Source organism: Phodopus roborovskii, unplaced genomic scaffold (genome assembly GCF_943737965.1).
Source record: "Phodopus roborovskii unplaced genomic scaffold, PHOROB, whole genome shotgun sequence".
Taxonomy (NCBI): domain Eukaryota; kingdom Metazoa; phylum Chordata; class Mammalia; order Rodentia; family Cricetidae; genus Phodopus; species Phodopus roborovskii.
Genome location: NW_026126416.1, coordinates 10,365,913 through 10,380,897, shown reverse-complemented (window position 1 = coordinate 10,380,897; position 14,985 = coordinate 10,365,913). Strand labels below are relative to the sequence as shown.

Sequence of the window (14,985 nt, the reverse complement as noted above, 5' to 3'; positions counted from 1 at the left end):
AGTACCCTGACAAAAGCAATGTAGGAGTGAAAGGGTTTATTTTAGCTCACAAGTCTGGATTATAGTTCATCATAGAGGGGATGTCAAAGTGGCAGAGGCTTGAGGGAGGGGGTCACATCTGCACTTAATCTGCAGAGAGAGAATAAATGATGCCTGTTGCTTAATGTCTTCCCAGGGAGTGGTACCACCCACATGGGCTGGATCTTCCCACCCCAATGAAGAAAATAACTGAGGGCTAGAGAGAGAGATAGTCAGTAGTTAAGACTGCTTGCTCTTGCAGAGAGCTGTAGTTGGCTTCACAACTGCCTAGTTTGAGATTCTAGTAACTGTAGTTTCAGACACACACTTTTATACACACATGGACATTAAAAAAGGATTTTTTTTAAAGGGAAAAGGATAAAAGCTCTTATTGACATAGACATGCCTATAGGCCAACATGATACATGATCTAGGCAATTTCTGGTTGAGACTTTCATCCCAGTGTCATGTAGTTAGGCTGACCTTGAACTTGCTCTGTAGTTGAGTATGACTTGGAATTCCTTATCTTTTCTACCTCCCACTTCCCAAGTGCTGGCTTTCCATGTAGGTGCCTCCATGCCCAGATGTGAAATCTATCTCTTTTTCTTCATCAATTTGCAGAGAATTAGTTCTGTATTTTGGATATACTTTTCTGTTTTTGGTGGCCTTTTAGCTTTTTTTTTTTTTTTTTTTTTTTTTAATCTTTAGTCACCTGGAAAACTTTTAAACATGTTCCCAATTCATTTTTCCAAGGAGGTGATACAGAGAAGTCATTTTGTAAAGTTGAAAATGCTTAGATGTTTGTAAGGATTGGCCTAGAGGGTATTGGATTTAGACTTAACCTTTTGGGTGTCTACTGTTGTGTCTGGTGTTTAGTCACCTGAGGGTGATTAAAGTGATTATCAAACTTCCTTAATGACAATGTAGTTCCACCTTGTCTTGGACAAAGGGACAGGGTCTGAATTTACCTGAGCAGAGATCTAGCCTCTGGTAGTTCCCGCTCCAAAGTGCACACTAACCTTGGGTTAATTGTCAGCTGGGCAGATGCACAGAGTCAGCTGAGGCACATAGAAGCAGCATTTGACCAGGAGGCTGCAGCAGTCTTGATGGCACGGCTTGGAGTGTTCCGGGCAGAGTCAGAGGAGGGACCTGATGTGCTCCGGTGGCTGGATCGACAACTCATCCGACTGGTAAACTGAGAACAATGGCATTGAGTATAGTCCTTGTGGCTCTTCTACCTTTAAGAAAAGAAAATTCCCACTTAAGCCTATTTTTTTTTTTAAGTTTTTAAAACCTTTTGTTTGTTTACTTATTTGTGTGGGTGTGCGGATGCATGCACATGGCTGAGTATATGTATATATACCAGGTGTGCGTAGGAACCTGTGTCTGTGGGAATAAGAAGGTGTTGGATACCCTTGGAACTGACTCAAGACACATGTGTGATTCTTTTTATTTTCCTTTTTTTAGGAACAGGGTTTCTTCTCTCTGTAGCTTTGGCTGTCCTGGAACTTGCCAATAGACCAGGCTGGCCTCAAACTCACAGAGAGATCTGCCTGCCTCTGCCTCCAGAGTGCTGGTGTTAAAGGTGTGAACCAACTCCACCCAGCTTATTTTTTTTCTTTTAAATTTATTTTATATGTATGAATGTTTTCTCTGCATGTATATATGTGCATCACATATGTGCCTTGGGCCAGTAGAGTTCAGAAGAAGGGTTGGATCTCATAGAACTGGATCTTGTTAGCCACTTTATGGGTGCTGGGAACTGAAACCTAGTCCTTTGTAAGAGCAATAAGTACTCTCTTAACCCCTGTACCATCTCTTGAGCTACTTGCATGTGATTTTTAAGAATCCCTTCTTAAGATAGGTATGGTGCTTGTGTTTACATGTAGCATCACCATTATGCAGAGAGATGAGACAGGCCAGTGGTGATAGGAATGGAATGACCATTTTAATGTGTGTGTGTGTTTTCTGTTTGTATGTATTTGTTTGGTTTTTCAAGACAGGGTTTCTCTGTGTAGCCCTGGTTGTTCTGGAACTAGCTTTGTAGATCAAGCAGGTTGGTCTTGAACCCACAGAGATTTACTTGCCTCTGCCTCCTGAGTGCTGGGATCAAAGGTGTGTGCCACCATCACCCAGTTCTGACCATACTCTTAATCTTCTCCAGTCACAGACTGGGGACACATTCAGATCACTACACCTTGCATTTCAGGTGTGGATAACTGCAGGATGGTTCTGGGGTAGAGTGCAGGAGGTGGGAGCAACTTTAGGGTGGGTTGAAGATGTTTCTTTTACATCTGTGTGAATGCACACATGCAAGTAGGTCCTGGAAGAAGGCATTGGAGCCTCTAGAGCTGGGGCTGCAAGCACTGTAAGCTGCTAAAGTGCTGAAGTGGGAGGTAGGAACTGCAATCTGGTCCTCAGTAAGAGCAGCAAGGCTGTTATCCATGGAGCCATCTTCCGAGCCCACTCCAGCCTCCAACCTAAGAATGTAATAATGTCTCTTCCAAGGAAGGAGATCATGTAGTTATTGGAACACGGGCAACACTGAGGGAGGGATTTGGATGACATTGGTCTGTTTCTTGTGTTCATTTGTAGATGAAGCAGTGGAGATTGGACTAACCCGTGAGCAGTCCAGAGGAGGACAGGGAGCCTTGAACACAGGGCTGTTGGGAAAGAGGATGACAGAGTGTAAAGCAACTATTTTAGCAGCTGAATGAGAAAGTTCTTTTCTAATTACATGTATGTGAGTGTGTGTGTGTGCATGCACATGCATGTGTGTGCCATGGTGTACAAGTGGAGGTCAGAGATGTGTGGGAGTTGGTTCTCATCTTCCACCGTATGGATGGCAGGGATCAGAACTCAGTTTGTCAGATTTTGTGGCATGTACCTGCTCCCTGCTGAGCCATCGTACTGGCTTCTAGAGATAGTTTTAAGGTGTTTAGAAAGCCATGAGGCTAACAGTACAAGGAAGCTCAAGAAGATGGGGAATGGGAAAGGACACTAGCTTTGATAAGAGAAAGCTAATGGTTAGGAATAGGGTTTTGTGAATATGCCAGGGCCTAGGTCTCTAGTGTTAGGAGCGAATGTTTGATCAGAAATAAAGGCAAGGCTGGACATGGTTGTGCATGACTGTAATCTCAGCACTTGGAAGGCAGGAGAATCTCCAAGCATTTGAGGCTAGTATGACCCTGTCTCAAAAAGCATAAATAACTAGCTAGCTGACTAACTAACTAAATAAAGCAGGAATACATTCCTGGTTCAGAAACCTATCATTGAAAGAAGAAAGACAATTGAGTTGTAATACTAGAGAATGGCAAGGTTGATGTGTAATTGCTAGTTTTCATGGTCTTTCAGGATTTTCATATGGAGAGGCCTCCGAGAGCTTGCTGAACACATCTGTGATCCTCAGGCCAGCTTGCCTCCAGTTGGCTTGAGATTTAGAATCCCCCACTCTTACCCCAGAGGGACCCCCCCTACCCTCAAACCCTGGGAATGCATCCAGGGCCTTGAGCATGCTAAGTAAGTGTTCCAGCACTGAACTCTATCTGTAGTCATCAGGGTCGGTCTTTTAACAAGACCTGGTAATTTGTCTGCTCTTCATGCCTGAGGTATGCTCGTCTAGAATTTGTGAGAAGAGGGACACTTGATAGCTGTTTGGACTGTGTCTTTTCTTAGACTCTTCGTTTTCCTATTTTCTTATAACAGTGTCAGAAGTTCGGGCAGTATAACAAAGAAGACCCCACGTCTTTCAGATTGTCGGACTCCTTTTCTCTGTATCCTCAGGTAAGATCTGTGGTCTTAAAGATAACTATACAAGAATGAATTGTTAGAGCTGAGCTGTTCTGTTCTTGAGAGCAAAGAAGACTTACAATTGAGACGGACTATAATAACAGGCCCTCACACCTTCTGTTGAAGCCAACCAAGTGTACAGCACTTGGATAGTGCTTTGTACATGAAAGCAGCAATAGCTGGGATCCTGGGACTTTCAGGTGCCTGGGTCTGAGCCTGGGTCTGAGCTGGGATGATGAGTTGTGGGGTGAATGCCCTGGGCTGGCCAGTCAGGGTGGAATGCCAGCACTGGCCTGGCTGCTGCTCTTAGATTAGGTCTGAGACCTTTGTGAGTGTGCTTCCTCATCTTTAGAAGAGAGGAGTTGGCCTGAAACAGTGACTTGAAATCTCTTTAAAGCTGTGAAAGACTTGCCATTGGAGAACTCTCTTTGAAAAGCCAGTGTGGAAAGCAGACAGATCTGCTTGTGCCCACCACCTGGGTCCACTGGATCCTCCCAGAGCCTCCACCCTCCAGGGACGTGAGCTGGAGAAGTCCCGTACTCTCCAGGGACTTGCTCGAGAGAGATTATCTGTTCCCAAAGAAAATAAACCCAAGGGAAAAGCACATTTGAGGCTTTGAGGGTTGAGCACAGCATGAGAGGGTCCTTTTACCTTAGAATGCTCAGTAGAAGAAATCATTAAAGTCCCCTCAGCTAGTGTTTCCATACTGTACTCCTTCATGGGAGAGTTTATTAAAAACCAGAACAAACAAAAGAATTTTAGCTAGGGATGGACAGATAGCTCAGGCACAACTGGTTGCTGCCTTTAGGGGACCTAAGTTGGGTTTCCAGTACCAACATCAGGTGGTGACTCCAGCTCCAAGGACTCAACACCCTCTTGTGGCATTCTGGGGCACCCATATGTGACATAGAAACACACATATACGTAAAATAAAAATAAAGTCTCATCTGGAAGGGCTAGAGAGGTGGCTCCATTGTTAAGTGTGTATTACTCTTTTCAGAGGACCCGAGTTCGGTTCTCAGCACTTATGTCAGGTGACTCACAATTACAGAAAACTCCAGCTCCAGGAGATCTGACACTTTTGCACTCTGGACACCTACACTCATGTGCACATGTCTCTACTCCCATAATTAAAAGTGAAATAAGTCTTTAAGGGGTTGAAGAGATGGCTGAGCAGTTGAGATCACTGACTGCTTTTTCAGAGGATATAGGTACAATTCCTAGCATCTACACGACAACTATCAACTGTCTGGAACTTCAGTTCCAGGGGATCTGACTCCCTCTTCTTGCCTCCTCAGGGACTGCAAGCACATAGTGCATAGACATAAATGAAAGCAAATACCCATATTTTGGGGGGGGGGACGACGACGACGAAACAAACACTGGAAAAGGGCCATTATTATTTTAAAAAAAAAAATCTTACCTGGGCATAATGGCATATACCTATAATCTTAGCACTTGGGAAGTGGAGGCAGGAGGATTAGGAGTCCATGATCTTTGTTTTTAAAAAACAAAACAAAAAACCAAAATGCCTGAAAGTGACACTTAAAAGCAACAATTCTAAGACATCTTTAAAATTGTGGTTAAAAAAAAAAAAAAGACAGTTTATCATCTTGAGCCCTAAGGAGATTCTCAGTGCCTGAATAAAAGCTGGGTGGATGTGATGGCTATTTATAATCCCAGTGCTCAGCAGTTAGAGATGGGGTCTGCAGAGCAAGCTGGATAACTAGGGTAACCTACTGGCAAGTAAGGGTTCAAATAAGAAAACTTGCCTCAATAAGAAGAAGTGGAGAGTGATAGTTTCTCCATGTAGCTCTGGCTGTTCTGGAATTCACTCTGTAGGCCAGACTGCCTCCTGAGTGCTGGGGTTAAAGGTATGAGCCACCACTGCCCAGCACAAACTAATCATTTAAAAAAAAAAAAAGATTCAGTTTGTGCGTGGAGGGATATGTGTGTGGTTATGTGCACGAGAGTACAGTACCTTCAGGGAGAGCAGTGAACCCCTGAGTGCTGGAATTACTTGTAGTTGTGAGCCGTCTGACTTGGGTGCTGGGAGGTGAACTCAGATCCTGTGCAGGAGTAGCAGATCTCTATCCTTGTTTATCATCCTAACCCCTTTGAAATGTGTAACTGTGGTAATAAATACATTCACATTCTTCTTTATGATTTATTTATTTATTTTGTGTATGTTGGTGTTTTGCCTGAATGTATGTCTGTGTGATGGTGTCTGACCATCTGCAATTGGAGTTCGACAGTTGTGAGCTGCCATATGGGTGCTGAGAATTGAACCCTGGTCCTCTGGAAGAGCAGTCAGTGCTCTTAACTGCTGAGCCATCTCTCCAGCAGTACACATTCTTGTGTACCAGAGCTCTAATTTTTTGTTTTTTTATATTACTGAGCCAAATATGGTGACACATGCTTGTAATTTTAGCATTTGGAGGGTCTTAGGTTTGAGAACAGACACGTAGATCATCATGTCATAAAACGAGCAAAACCCCCTGGAATTGTATACTCAGTAAAAGGTACTCCCCATTTCCCCCTCCACCACCTCTGCCTCTACTCTTTCTGTGTTTCTGTGAATACAAAGGTATTTTTCTCAGTGCCCAGGTTCCATGTTTTAGAGATCCAGAGTAGATGGCTCTGTGTGTCCAGCATCACAGATGTATTTTTTTGTCTTTTTCTTTGGTCCATGCAGTTCATGTTCCATCTGAGAAGATCTCCATTTCTTCAAGTATTTAACAACAGTCCTGATGAGTCATCCTATTATAGACACCATTTTGCCAGGCAGGATCTGACCCAGTCCCTCATCATGATCCAGCCCATTCTCTATTCTTACTCCTTCCATGGACCACCAGAGGTAAGGCTGGGTGTGCATGCTTTTCTGAGAATGCCATGGCTTAATCCTGAGGACTTTTGTTTTTGTTTTTTCCTTTACCAAATATAGTCTTAGAGCAGAACTGTAAACAAAACCTTGAGTTTATAGTAACTTTATATTGCTATTAAAAGACTTAGGAAAACCCAGAATATATACTAAAGCTGTTTTTGGTATGTGAAAAGCAGGAATAAATTGAGGGACCCCCCCCCCACAATGTTATGAGTTCATATACTTTGCCCAGTAATTCCAACCCTTGTGAAGTATCTAAAAGATAAGAGATATGAGTATGAACACAGAGAAGGTTTTATGCAAAGAAACAAGGAAATGAACTACTAGAAGAGGATCTGAGGCTGGTAGAGAGCGTGCCTTAAGTGCATGAAGACCTGGTTCTCGCACTGAAGAAAAAAGGAACCAGATGGCAATCCTAGTACTCAGTATTAGGAAAATAGTTATGTATTCTAAGAAATTGTCACATGATTTATATAACTTAGTAAAATGTAAAAGTGCTACATGGTTAAAAAAAAAAAGAAAAAACAAAGTAGAAACTTTTTAGTATAGAAAAAATGCCTTGTGGAAAACAGGCTGGAAGAAATGTAATCTCCTTAAAACCTAACTGAGAAATATGTGAGCAAAAGCAAAACCATCCTGAGACACGTGTAAGAGGAGAGAAATAATGGAAAGGAAGAAATGAAAAGATGCTTGTGGAGTGAGCTGCTGGCTTAGATTGCTCTGGCTCTAGGTGGCTCTACTCGGTACTGCTGGTGAGATCAGTGTGACTAAAGCAGAAAGGCCTTAAAAACTGGAGTGGAACGTTCACCAACCTGCAAATAAAACTGATAAGGATTTCAAACTAAAAAGGTGTAACAACAAAATAAATTCTACAACAAAATAAATTCTAAGTTACATATACTAAAAGCCTATGAAAATAAAGAACAATAAAGAAAATAAAGAATAACAAACCAAAATATCAGTATTTCTTGTTTTCAACTACACATTTTCTGAAATGAGTACAAGTTACTTTTGCTATTAAAATAAAAATTCATCATGAAATATACTTTTTTTTTTTTTTTTTTTTGCCGGGGGTTGGTTTTACGAGACAGGGTCTCTCTGTGGCTTTAGAGGCTGTCCTGGAACTAGCTCTTGTAGACCAAGCTGGTCTCAAGTCACAGTGATCTACCTACATCTGCCTCCTGAGTGCTGGGATTTAAGGTGTGTGCTATCACTGCCAGGCATGAAATATATATTGTGGTAAACTTTGAAAACTTGCATTAAATTCTTTTATACAGGTGTCTTTGTTCATTCTAACTAGCTGTGGTAGTTGAGAAAAGATAACTGATTAAGGATAGTTCTGTAACAGAGAAAGCTCAAAATTATGTTCTGGCTTCTGGACCACAAGCTAGCATCAGTTTCTATCCCTGTTTAATGAAGGAGTGTCAGTGGCCTGTGTCTTCTACAACACTGAGATTTAGAGCTGCCAGTTTGGGGAGTGGATTGTAGCAGTGTGTGAGGAGGGACAGCCCTGTGCTGGAACTGTTTGTAAATAGCTTCCTTGCTTTTTTGTGAACTTGTACGTGTGGGGCTGGAGTGGCTCCTGTGTAGAGAGGGAGGACAATGCCACCTGTCTTCTTCCATAGCCTGTACTCCTGGACAGCAGCAGCATTCTAGCTGACCGAATTCTGCTGATGGATACTTTCTTCCAAATTGTCATTTATCTTGGTGAGGTAAGATGCTATCATCAGTTTCTTTCTTGATTCCTATTTTGTTTTTTCCTGTTATTTACTTGGACTTTGTGTGTGTGTGTGTGTGTGTGTGTGTGTGTGTGTGTGTGTGTGTGAGAGAGAGAGAGAGGGAAAGAGAGAGTGAGAGAGTGAGAGAAAGAATGAACACAGCTTGGGGAGTCATTTAGAGAGAGAGAGAAGGAGTGAACACAGCTTGGGGAGTCATTTTTCTTTCCACCATCGCAAACTTCTTCACTGGCAGCCTGTTTGGGATGGCGTTAGTGGAAGAGTGTCTCACGTGGCGATGAAGACTGCTATCAGCACTTCAACAGCAATTTTGATTGGTTTATTTTGGTGTAGACCATAGCCCAGTGGCGGAAAGCTGGATACCAGGACATGCCTGAGTATGAAAACTTCAAGCACCTTCTGCAGGCACCACTGGATGATGCACAAGAAATTCTGCAAGCACGCTTCCCGATGCCACGTTATATCAACACGGAACACGGTGGCAGTCAGGTGGGTGAGCCCCATTCTAGGTCTAATGGATTTTCTTGTTGTTTGATGATCTTTCTTATGGGTATTAATGTAAGTAGACTGGTTGCAGTGTTATGTGGTGGCATAAATTTACATACAGGTATTCTTCCAGCTATGAGCTTTGTACAGTTTTTTGGTAGGTGTTTATTTTACTTCCAGGCTGGTCTAAGACTCACTGTGTAGTGTAGGTTGGCCTCGAACTCATGCTCCTCATGCATTTGTTTCTTACATATCTTGGTCAGTGCTCTATTGCTGTGAAGACACCATGACCACAGCAACTCTTATAAAGAAAACATTTAATTGGGTGGCTTACAGTTCAGAGGTTCAGCTCATTGTCATCAAGGTGGGACGTGGTGGCATGCAGGCAGACATGGTGCCAGAGAAGGAGCTGAGAGAGGAGATGGAGGTACATTTTGATCTGAAGGCAACAGGAAATGAACTGAATTAGTTATAGTCTGAGCTTAGTCGATCTAAAAGCCCCTACAGTGACACATTTCCTCCAACAAGGTCACACCTACTTCAACAAGGTCACAGCTCCTAATAGTGCCACTCCCTAGGAGGTTATGGGGGCCAATTACATTCAAACTACTACACGTGTGCCTCACTATGTTTAGTGTGATTTCCTGTTAAATGTATGTACTTATATGAAAATTATCAGTATGTCTGGATCATTTGTAGATAGGGAGCCAATGGGCTTAAGATAAAAGCAATAGATTTCTAAACAGAAAAGAAAAAAAGAAAAGAGGAAAAAAGAAAAAAAAAAGAAATCTAATTTAAATAAATGTAAAAACTTGGCATTTTTGTGCACTAATAGCACTTTTAATCCCTAAAATGTTTTTATTTTTAAAGGCTCGATTCCTGCTGTCTAAAGTTAATCCATCTCAGACACACAATAACTTGTATGCTTGGGGACAGGTAAGAATCGCCACATGTCTGGGGAGAAGGTCAAACTACTTTTATTTAAAGCTTGTTTGAATCCTGTTTTGGTTCAGACAGGACGACTCTGTTGGGATATGGGCTGCAAGTAACATAGTTGTGGTGGGACTAGGGTGCTGCCTGCTTGGGTCTCTATACACAGCTTACTGTGTCAGGGGCAGGCAGCACGCACCACTACGTCCTCTGTACCTCTGTCCACATGCACGAACCTGCGGGCATCATCTACTCCCGATTGATGTCTTTTCTTCACCTTCAGCCTTACTCCTTTGCCTAACTAGTCTCTAAATTAGTTTCTCTTTCAATGATCCTTAAAATGTTTTAAATTAAGCTTGGTTTTTGAAATAACTGTTTCCATTTATCTGCATTCATAAGAAATAATACAAAAAATTGGCCATAGTGGTACATGTCTTTAATTCTGGTACCCAGCTTGCAGAGGCAGGTGGATCTCTGAGTTCCAGGCTAGCCAGGGCTAGTGAGGCCCTGTCTCAAGAAAATCAAATCGTAATAATACTAAGAGATCCCTGTCACTAATTTTTAAACTAATGGTTACATTCTGAAAATTAATAATTCAATATCATATCCAGGATATTATCAATGGTACAGAAATCACCATCACTATGATGATCTCTCATATTGCCTTCCATAACCATCACCACATTCTCCCATCCTTAACATTTGTTATTTAGACTGTTACATAGGACTAGGAACATAGGCCAGTGGACCAGTGGTAGAGCACTTGCCTAACATGCACAAGCCCATCTTAGCATCACACACACACACACACACACACACACTAAAAAAACATAAATATATGGTCATACAGTAGATTCGCTGTTATAGTTGTTTTATTCACTCAAGTGTAATTATCTATAGATTGCTCCATGTTGCTATGTGCATTAATAATCCATTCTTTTGTATTCGCAGAGTAGTAATCCACAAAATGTACATACATATCCCACACTTGTTTGGTCATGCAACAATTTAAGGACATCTAGGGTATTCACATTTCTGAGCTCCTAGGAATATAATTGCTGTAAACAATTAAATACAGGTTTTATTTGAACATGACTTCATTTCTTTGAGATAGAGGCACAGGAGTATATTTGATAGCTTCTATGATAGTTGTGTGTTTAGTATTTTAAAGAAATTGCTACAGTTTTTTTGAAAGCAGCTACGCCTCTTCACATCCCTACTATCTCTGGCTGAGTGATGTAGTTTTGTTGCCAGAATTTGGTGGTGTTATTACTTGCATTTTGTATATTCATGTAGCTGTATGGTGCTCTGTCTACCAGGGTCTGTGTAATAGGTCAGCACTGTACCACTGAGCTGCATCTTCAGTCCTTGGTTTTTTGAGACAAAGGCCTCACACTGTGATTTACCTACCTCAGCCTTTAACATGCTGGCATTCTAGGTGTGCATGCCCTAACTCAGCTATTGCTGGCTTTAATTTATATTGATGATGATGAACATCTATTTTCATCACAAGTGGCTTGTGTGCAGTCTGCTTGTCTTCTTTGAAATGTCTCTGTCATTTGTCTGTGGTCTAACCAGATCATTTGCTTTCCTACTGTTGTTAAGACTAAGGTGTGTACATATTTAGGATTATTATATTTTCTTAGTGTGTTTGCCCTTTAACCAAATGTCTTCTGTGTCTCTAATAATTTTCTTTGCAATGGCATTAATAAAGTCTTTGCTTAGATAATACAATGTAAGTAATCTGTTTCTATGACTGTGGTGCTAAAATATGTTTGGAATTTCTGTTCCTCTGTCATCATGATTTTTTCCCCAGGATTACTGAATTATAGGAAAGAAAAAAAGAAACTATCCATAACCATATTTCTAGCTACTTCTTAGGTAGTACAAACTAAATATTTCATGATGTACATAATGTTATTTCTTTACAAATTTGAGATCTTGCCTGCAAACTGCCATTTCTATCCAGTCTTTTCCCCCAGAGCATTAATTAAATCATAAGTGTTTCTGATATCACAAATAGCATCTGTTGGTGTTGTCACTCATTTACTTGCCTGTGACACCTTTCTGTTAGAGTAGAACACTCTAGAAAGAGGTGTGGTGCTGGCAGTGGTGTGCTCCATGAGGGGATGGTGTACAGGCCTCGGAGGGCTCACAACTGGTGGGAGCTCTGGATGATTTGAGATGGTCTGTAGGACTCTGGGGAGGGATGAAATAGATAGCCATATACTCAAATACTGTTGACAGTGGTCAGGAACGGTCAGATCTCAGGAAAGGGGTTAGAGAAAAGAATGCTTCTGGTGAATGAGATTAGCCAGGCAGAGGACAGAGTGGTGAGGAACCAAGGTGACACCTATGAGTATTCCCAGGCAGAAGGCATCGAGCAGCAGGGAGTCCTACGTGGCTGTTGAGGACTGGGTCAGTAAGCCTTTGTGGTTGCATTTCAGGAAACTGGAGCGCCCATCCTGACGGACGACGTGAGCCTGCAGGTGTTCATGGATCACTTGAAGAAGCTGGCTGTGTCCAGTGCCTCCTAAACTGCCAGTGCAGCCCAGAAACTATGCTCATACTGTTGATATTACCTTAGCAACATTCCTTTCACCTTTCTGGAAGATTCTAATAAATAACCCAAGGAATTTTTTTTTTTATATGTATGTCTTCAGGTTATAATTTATTTGTAGTCCTTCTCTGCCTGTTTTCCTACACATGAAATGTTCTGCTAATTGTAGATGTTTACTTACCTTTTGTACTTTAATGTTTTATTAGAGTCTTTATAAAATCAGAGTTTATGTATTTTTGGCTGCTTGTTTAAGTGAGCCTTAATGATCATAAAGGAAATAAATCTGGGTGAAAAGAGCATTGACTAAAATAGCACTAATGCAGATTTTATCTGTGTGTGTGTGCGCACGCGTGCGCGCGAGCGAGAGAGAAGGGTGTGTATGAGAAGAGTGTGTGTGAGAGAGAGCGTGTGTGTGTGCGTGAGTGTGTGTGTGTGTGTGTGTGTGTTGGGGGATGTTCCTCAAGGGCTCTTTTCTGACCTTGATGATCTTCATTCATCATCTAAATGCTAAGAAGATATGAGAATAATATGAAATGTGTGAAGCAAGATCTTTGTTGGCGTGATTTGCAGGGCACCTACTGATTCACTGTAACTGTCATGGCAACAGTCCCATGTAGGCAGACTTCAGGACTTGCTGATGGGTCTAAGAGGCCTCAACAGTGATGACACATTTATTCTGGACACCAAACTACCTGGAATGAGTACTGTGTTTTTAATCAAAATTTTACAGATATATGAGTATATGCTTCTATATATATGTGTGTGATGCTTCTATATATATGTGTGTGTGTGTGTCATACATACATATATGTCAAAACAAAATCTTATCCTAAAGAGCTTATATTAAATAAATTCCCTCCATTTCCTAAACCCAGACCATTCTTTGGATGTAACCATGTGCAACCTTCTCTTCCATGTGTTTTGTTGGCGATGTATTTGTTTTTAGCCAATCTTTCAGTTCCTGCTTTTGTTCTATGAGCATGTTAAGAAATTCCTCCCTACCCTCCAATTTTTGTTAGCTGTACTTTTATTTTTATTTGATCAAGACTTATATAATGTATTTCTAACCTAACGCCATAATTCTATTTTTCATGTAGAAGTTGATTGTAAAAACTGAAGGATGCATTTGTCCAGTTGTGATGATGTAAATAGTGTTCACGTTGGAGCCAGGTAGTAGTTTAATGTCAGTCATTTCTCGTGTCACTTGAAGGAAAACTTTCCAGATGATCAAATCTCTTTCATGTTTTAATACTCTATGTGTTTGTAACAGAGGGAACGACACAAAGAAATACAACGAGATGGAGAGAGAGACAGAGACAGAGAGAGCCCGGCAAGCATGCTCATGCATGCTCATGGAGGTTAGGGGACATTGTGCAGGAGGTGGCTCCCTGCTTCCACCTTGGTGGGTCTCAGGAATAAGCTCAGGCCGCCAGTCTTGGCAACAAGTGTCTTTACCCACTGAACCATCTTGCCAGCCCCAAAGGGAAGAAGAGAGTGAGTCCTAAGTGCAAACTGAAGGAGAACTATGAATTGGGTGTTGGGCCACCTGGACCGGTGATAGTTGTCCACCTTTTCAGCTCCTATGTCTCTGCTCTGTGCTTTACTATGTAACAGTTATATTTTAGGTGAAAGAGTTTATATAATATTTTCTTTTCCAGAGAATATTTTTATATAATTTTCCATTGAGACACATCTTGTAGAAAAGTCCATAAAACTGTAAGTAGGTTGGAACTAAAATTTCCTTATTGGACCTATCTGTTACAAATTAACAGGAGAGAGCATATAATAATTCCAGCTTGGCCAGGTATCTCTCCAGTAAAGTGAGATGTGAGCATTACGGAGTGACTGCTGATAGAGAAGACATGGCCAGACAGTCTTACCTTTGAGTTCCAGTGGGGGCAAGGCGCTGAATGCTCCCTCTAAGTGGATACCACTGAGCCCAGTGTACCTCATGAAGACCCTGAGCTCTATTTGAAATCAAGGCAGGCCCGTGACTTACCTCAGACTGGGGCTTAGGTTGAAAAACTAGGACTTGAATGGCAGGAAGGATGGGACAGAAGAGTGTTCAGAGGTAATGGCTGAGCTCTCAGACAAGCAGGGGTCAATGCAATCATTGCCTTAATTAAGGAGCAGAAGGAGAAACGTTCTCCAGGTAGCATTCATAAGTTCAGCTCTGAACATTTTAAGGAGCTTGTGTGATATACACTCTAGAATTGTTCAGTAGACTAACAGTCAATGGGTCTGTGTACAGTGAGCAGAGGCTCTAGAGAGACTACAACAATGTTGTTAACCCTATAAAGTAGGCAGGTGTGAAATAATACAATTACAACAGCATTGAGATATATTTTACATTCAATAACTTTACCTAGTTAAGTATACAATTCAATCCGTCTTGATAGATGAAACCTATGTGTTGGCCATAGACTACTGACCAACTTTCCCCCTCTATTTTGATTTTAGGTTTACATCTGTTTGCCTTTCATTTACACTAATCCATCTGAGATTGATATATGTTGCCAAGTGGTATATAACTTTATATCTATCTTTACTCAGACATTTCATTTCTGCTTTTGTTACTGTGA

At 41.4% G+C, this 14,985-nt stretch overlaps 1 protein-coding gene across 1 annotated transcript in view; it reads left to right on the top strand.

The window, feature by feature from the left end:
• The window catches only part of Sec23b (SEC23 homolog B, COPII coat complex component), a 36,391-nt gene extending 23,692 nt beyond the window's left edge, over window positions 1-12,699 (top strand). The window contains exons 14-20 of the mRNA XM_051183250.1: window positions 1,055-1,208; window positions 3,724-3,801; window positions 6,503-6,664; window positions 8,317-8,403; window positions 8,761-8,916; window positions 9,784-9,849; window positions 12,291-12,699. Of these exons, the coding sequence (XP_051039207.1) occupies window positions 1,055-1,208; window positions 3,724-3,801; window positions 6,503-6,664; window positions 8,317-8,403; window positions 8,761-8,916; window positions 9,784-9,849; window positions 12,291-12,380 (793 nt within the window). The 3' untranslated portion in view covers window positions 12,381-12,699. The remainder of the gene's footprint in view (window positions 1-1,054; window positions 1,209-3,723; window positions 3,802-6,502; window positions 6,665-8,316; window positions 8,404-8,760; window positions 8,917-9,783; window positions 9,850-12,290) is intronic.
• The last annotated feature ends 2,286 nt before the right edge of the window (window positions 12,700-14,985 follow it).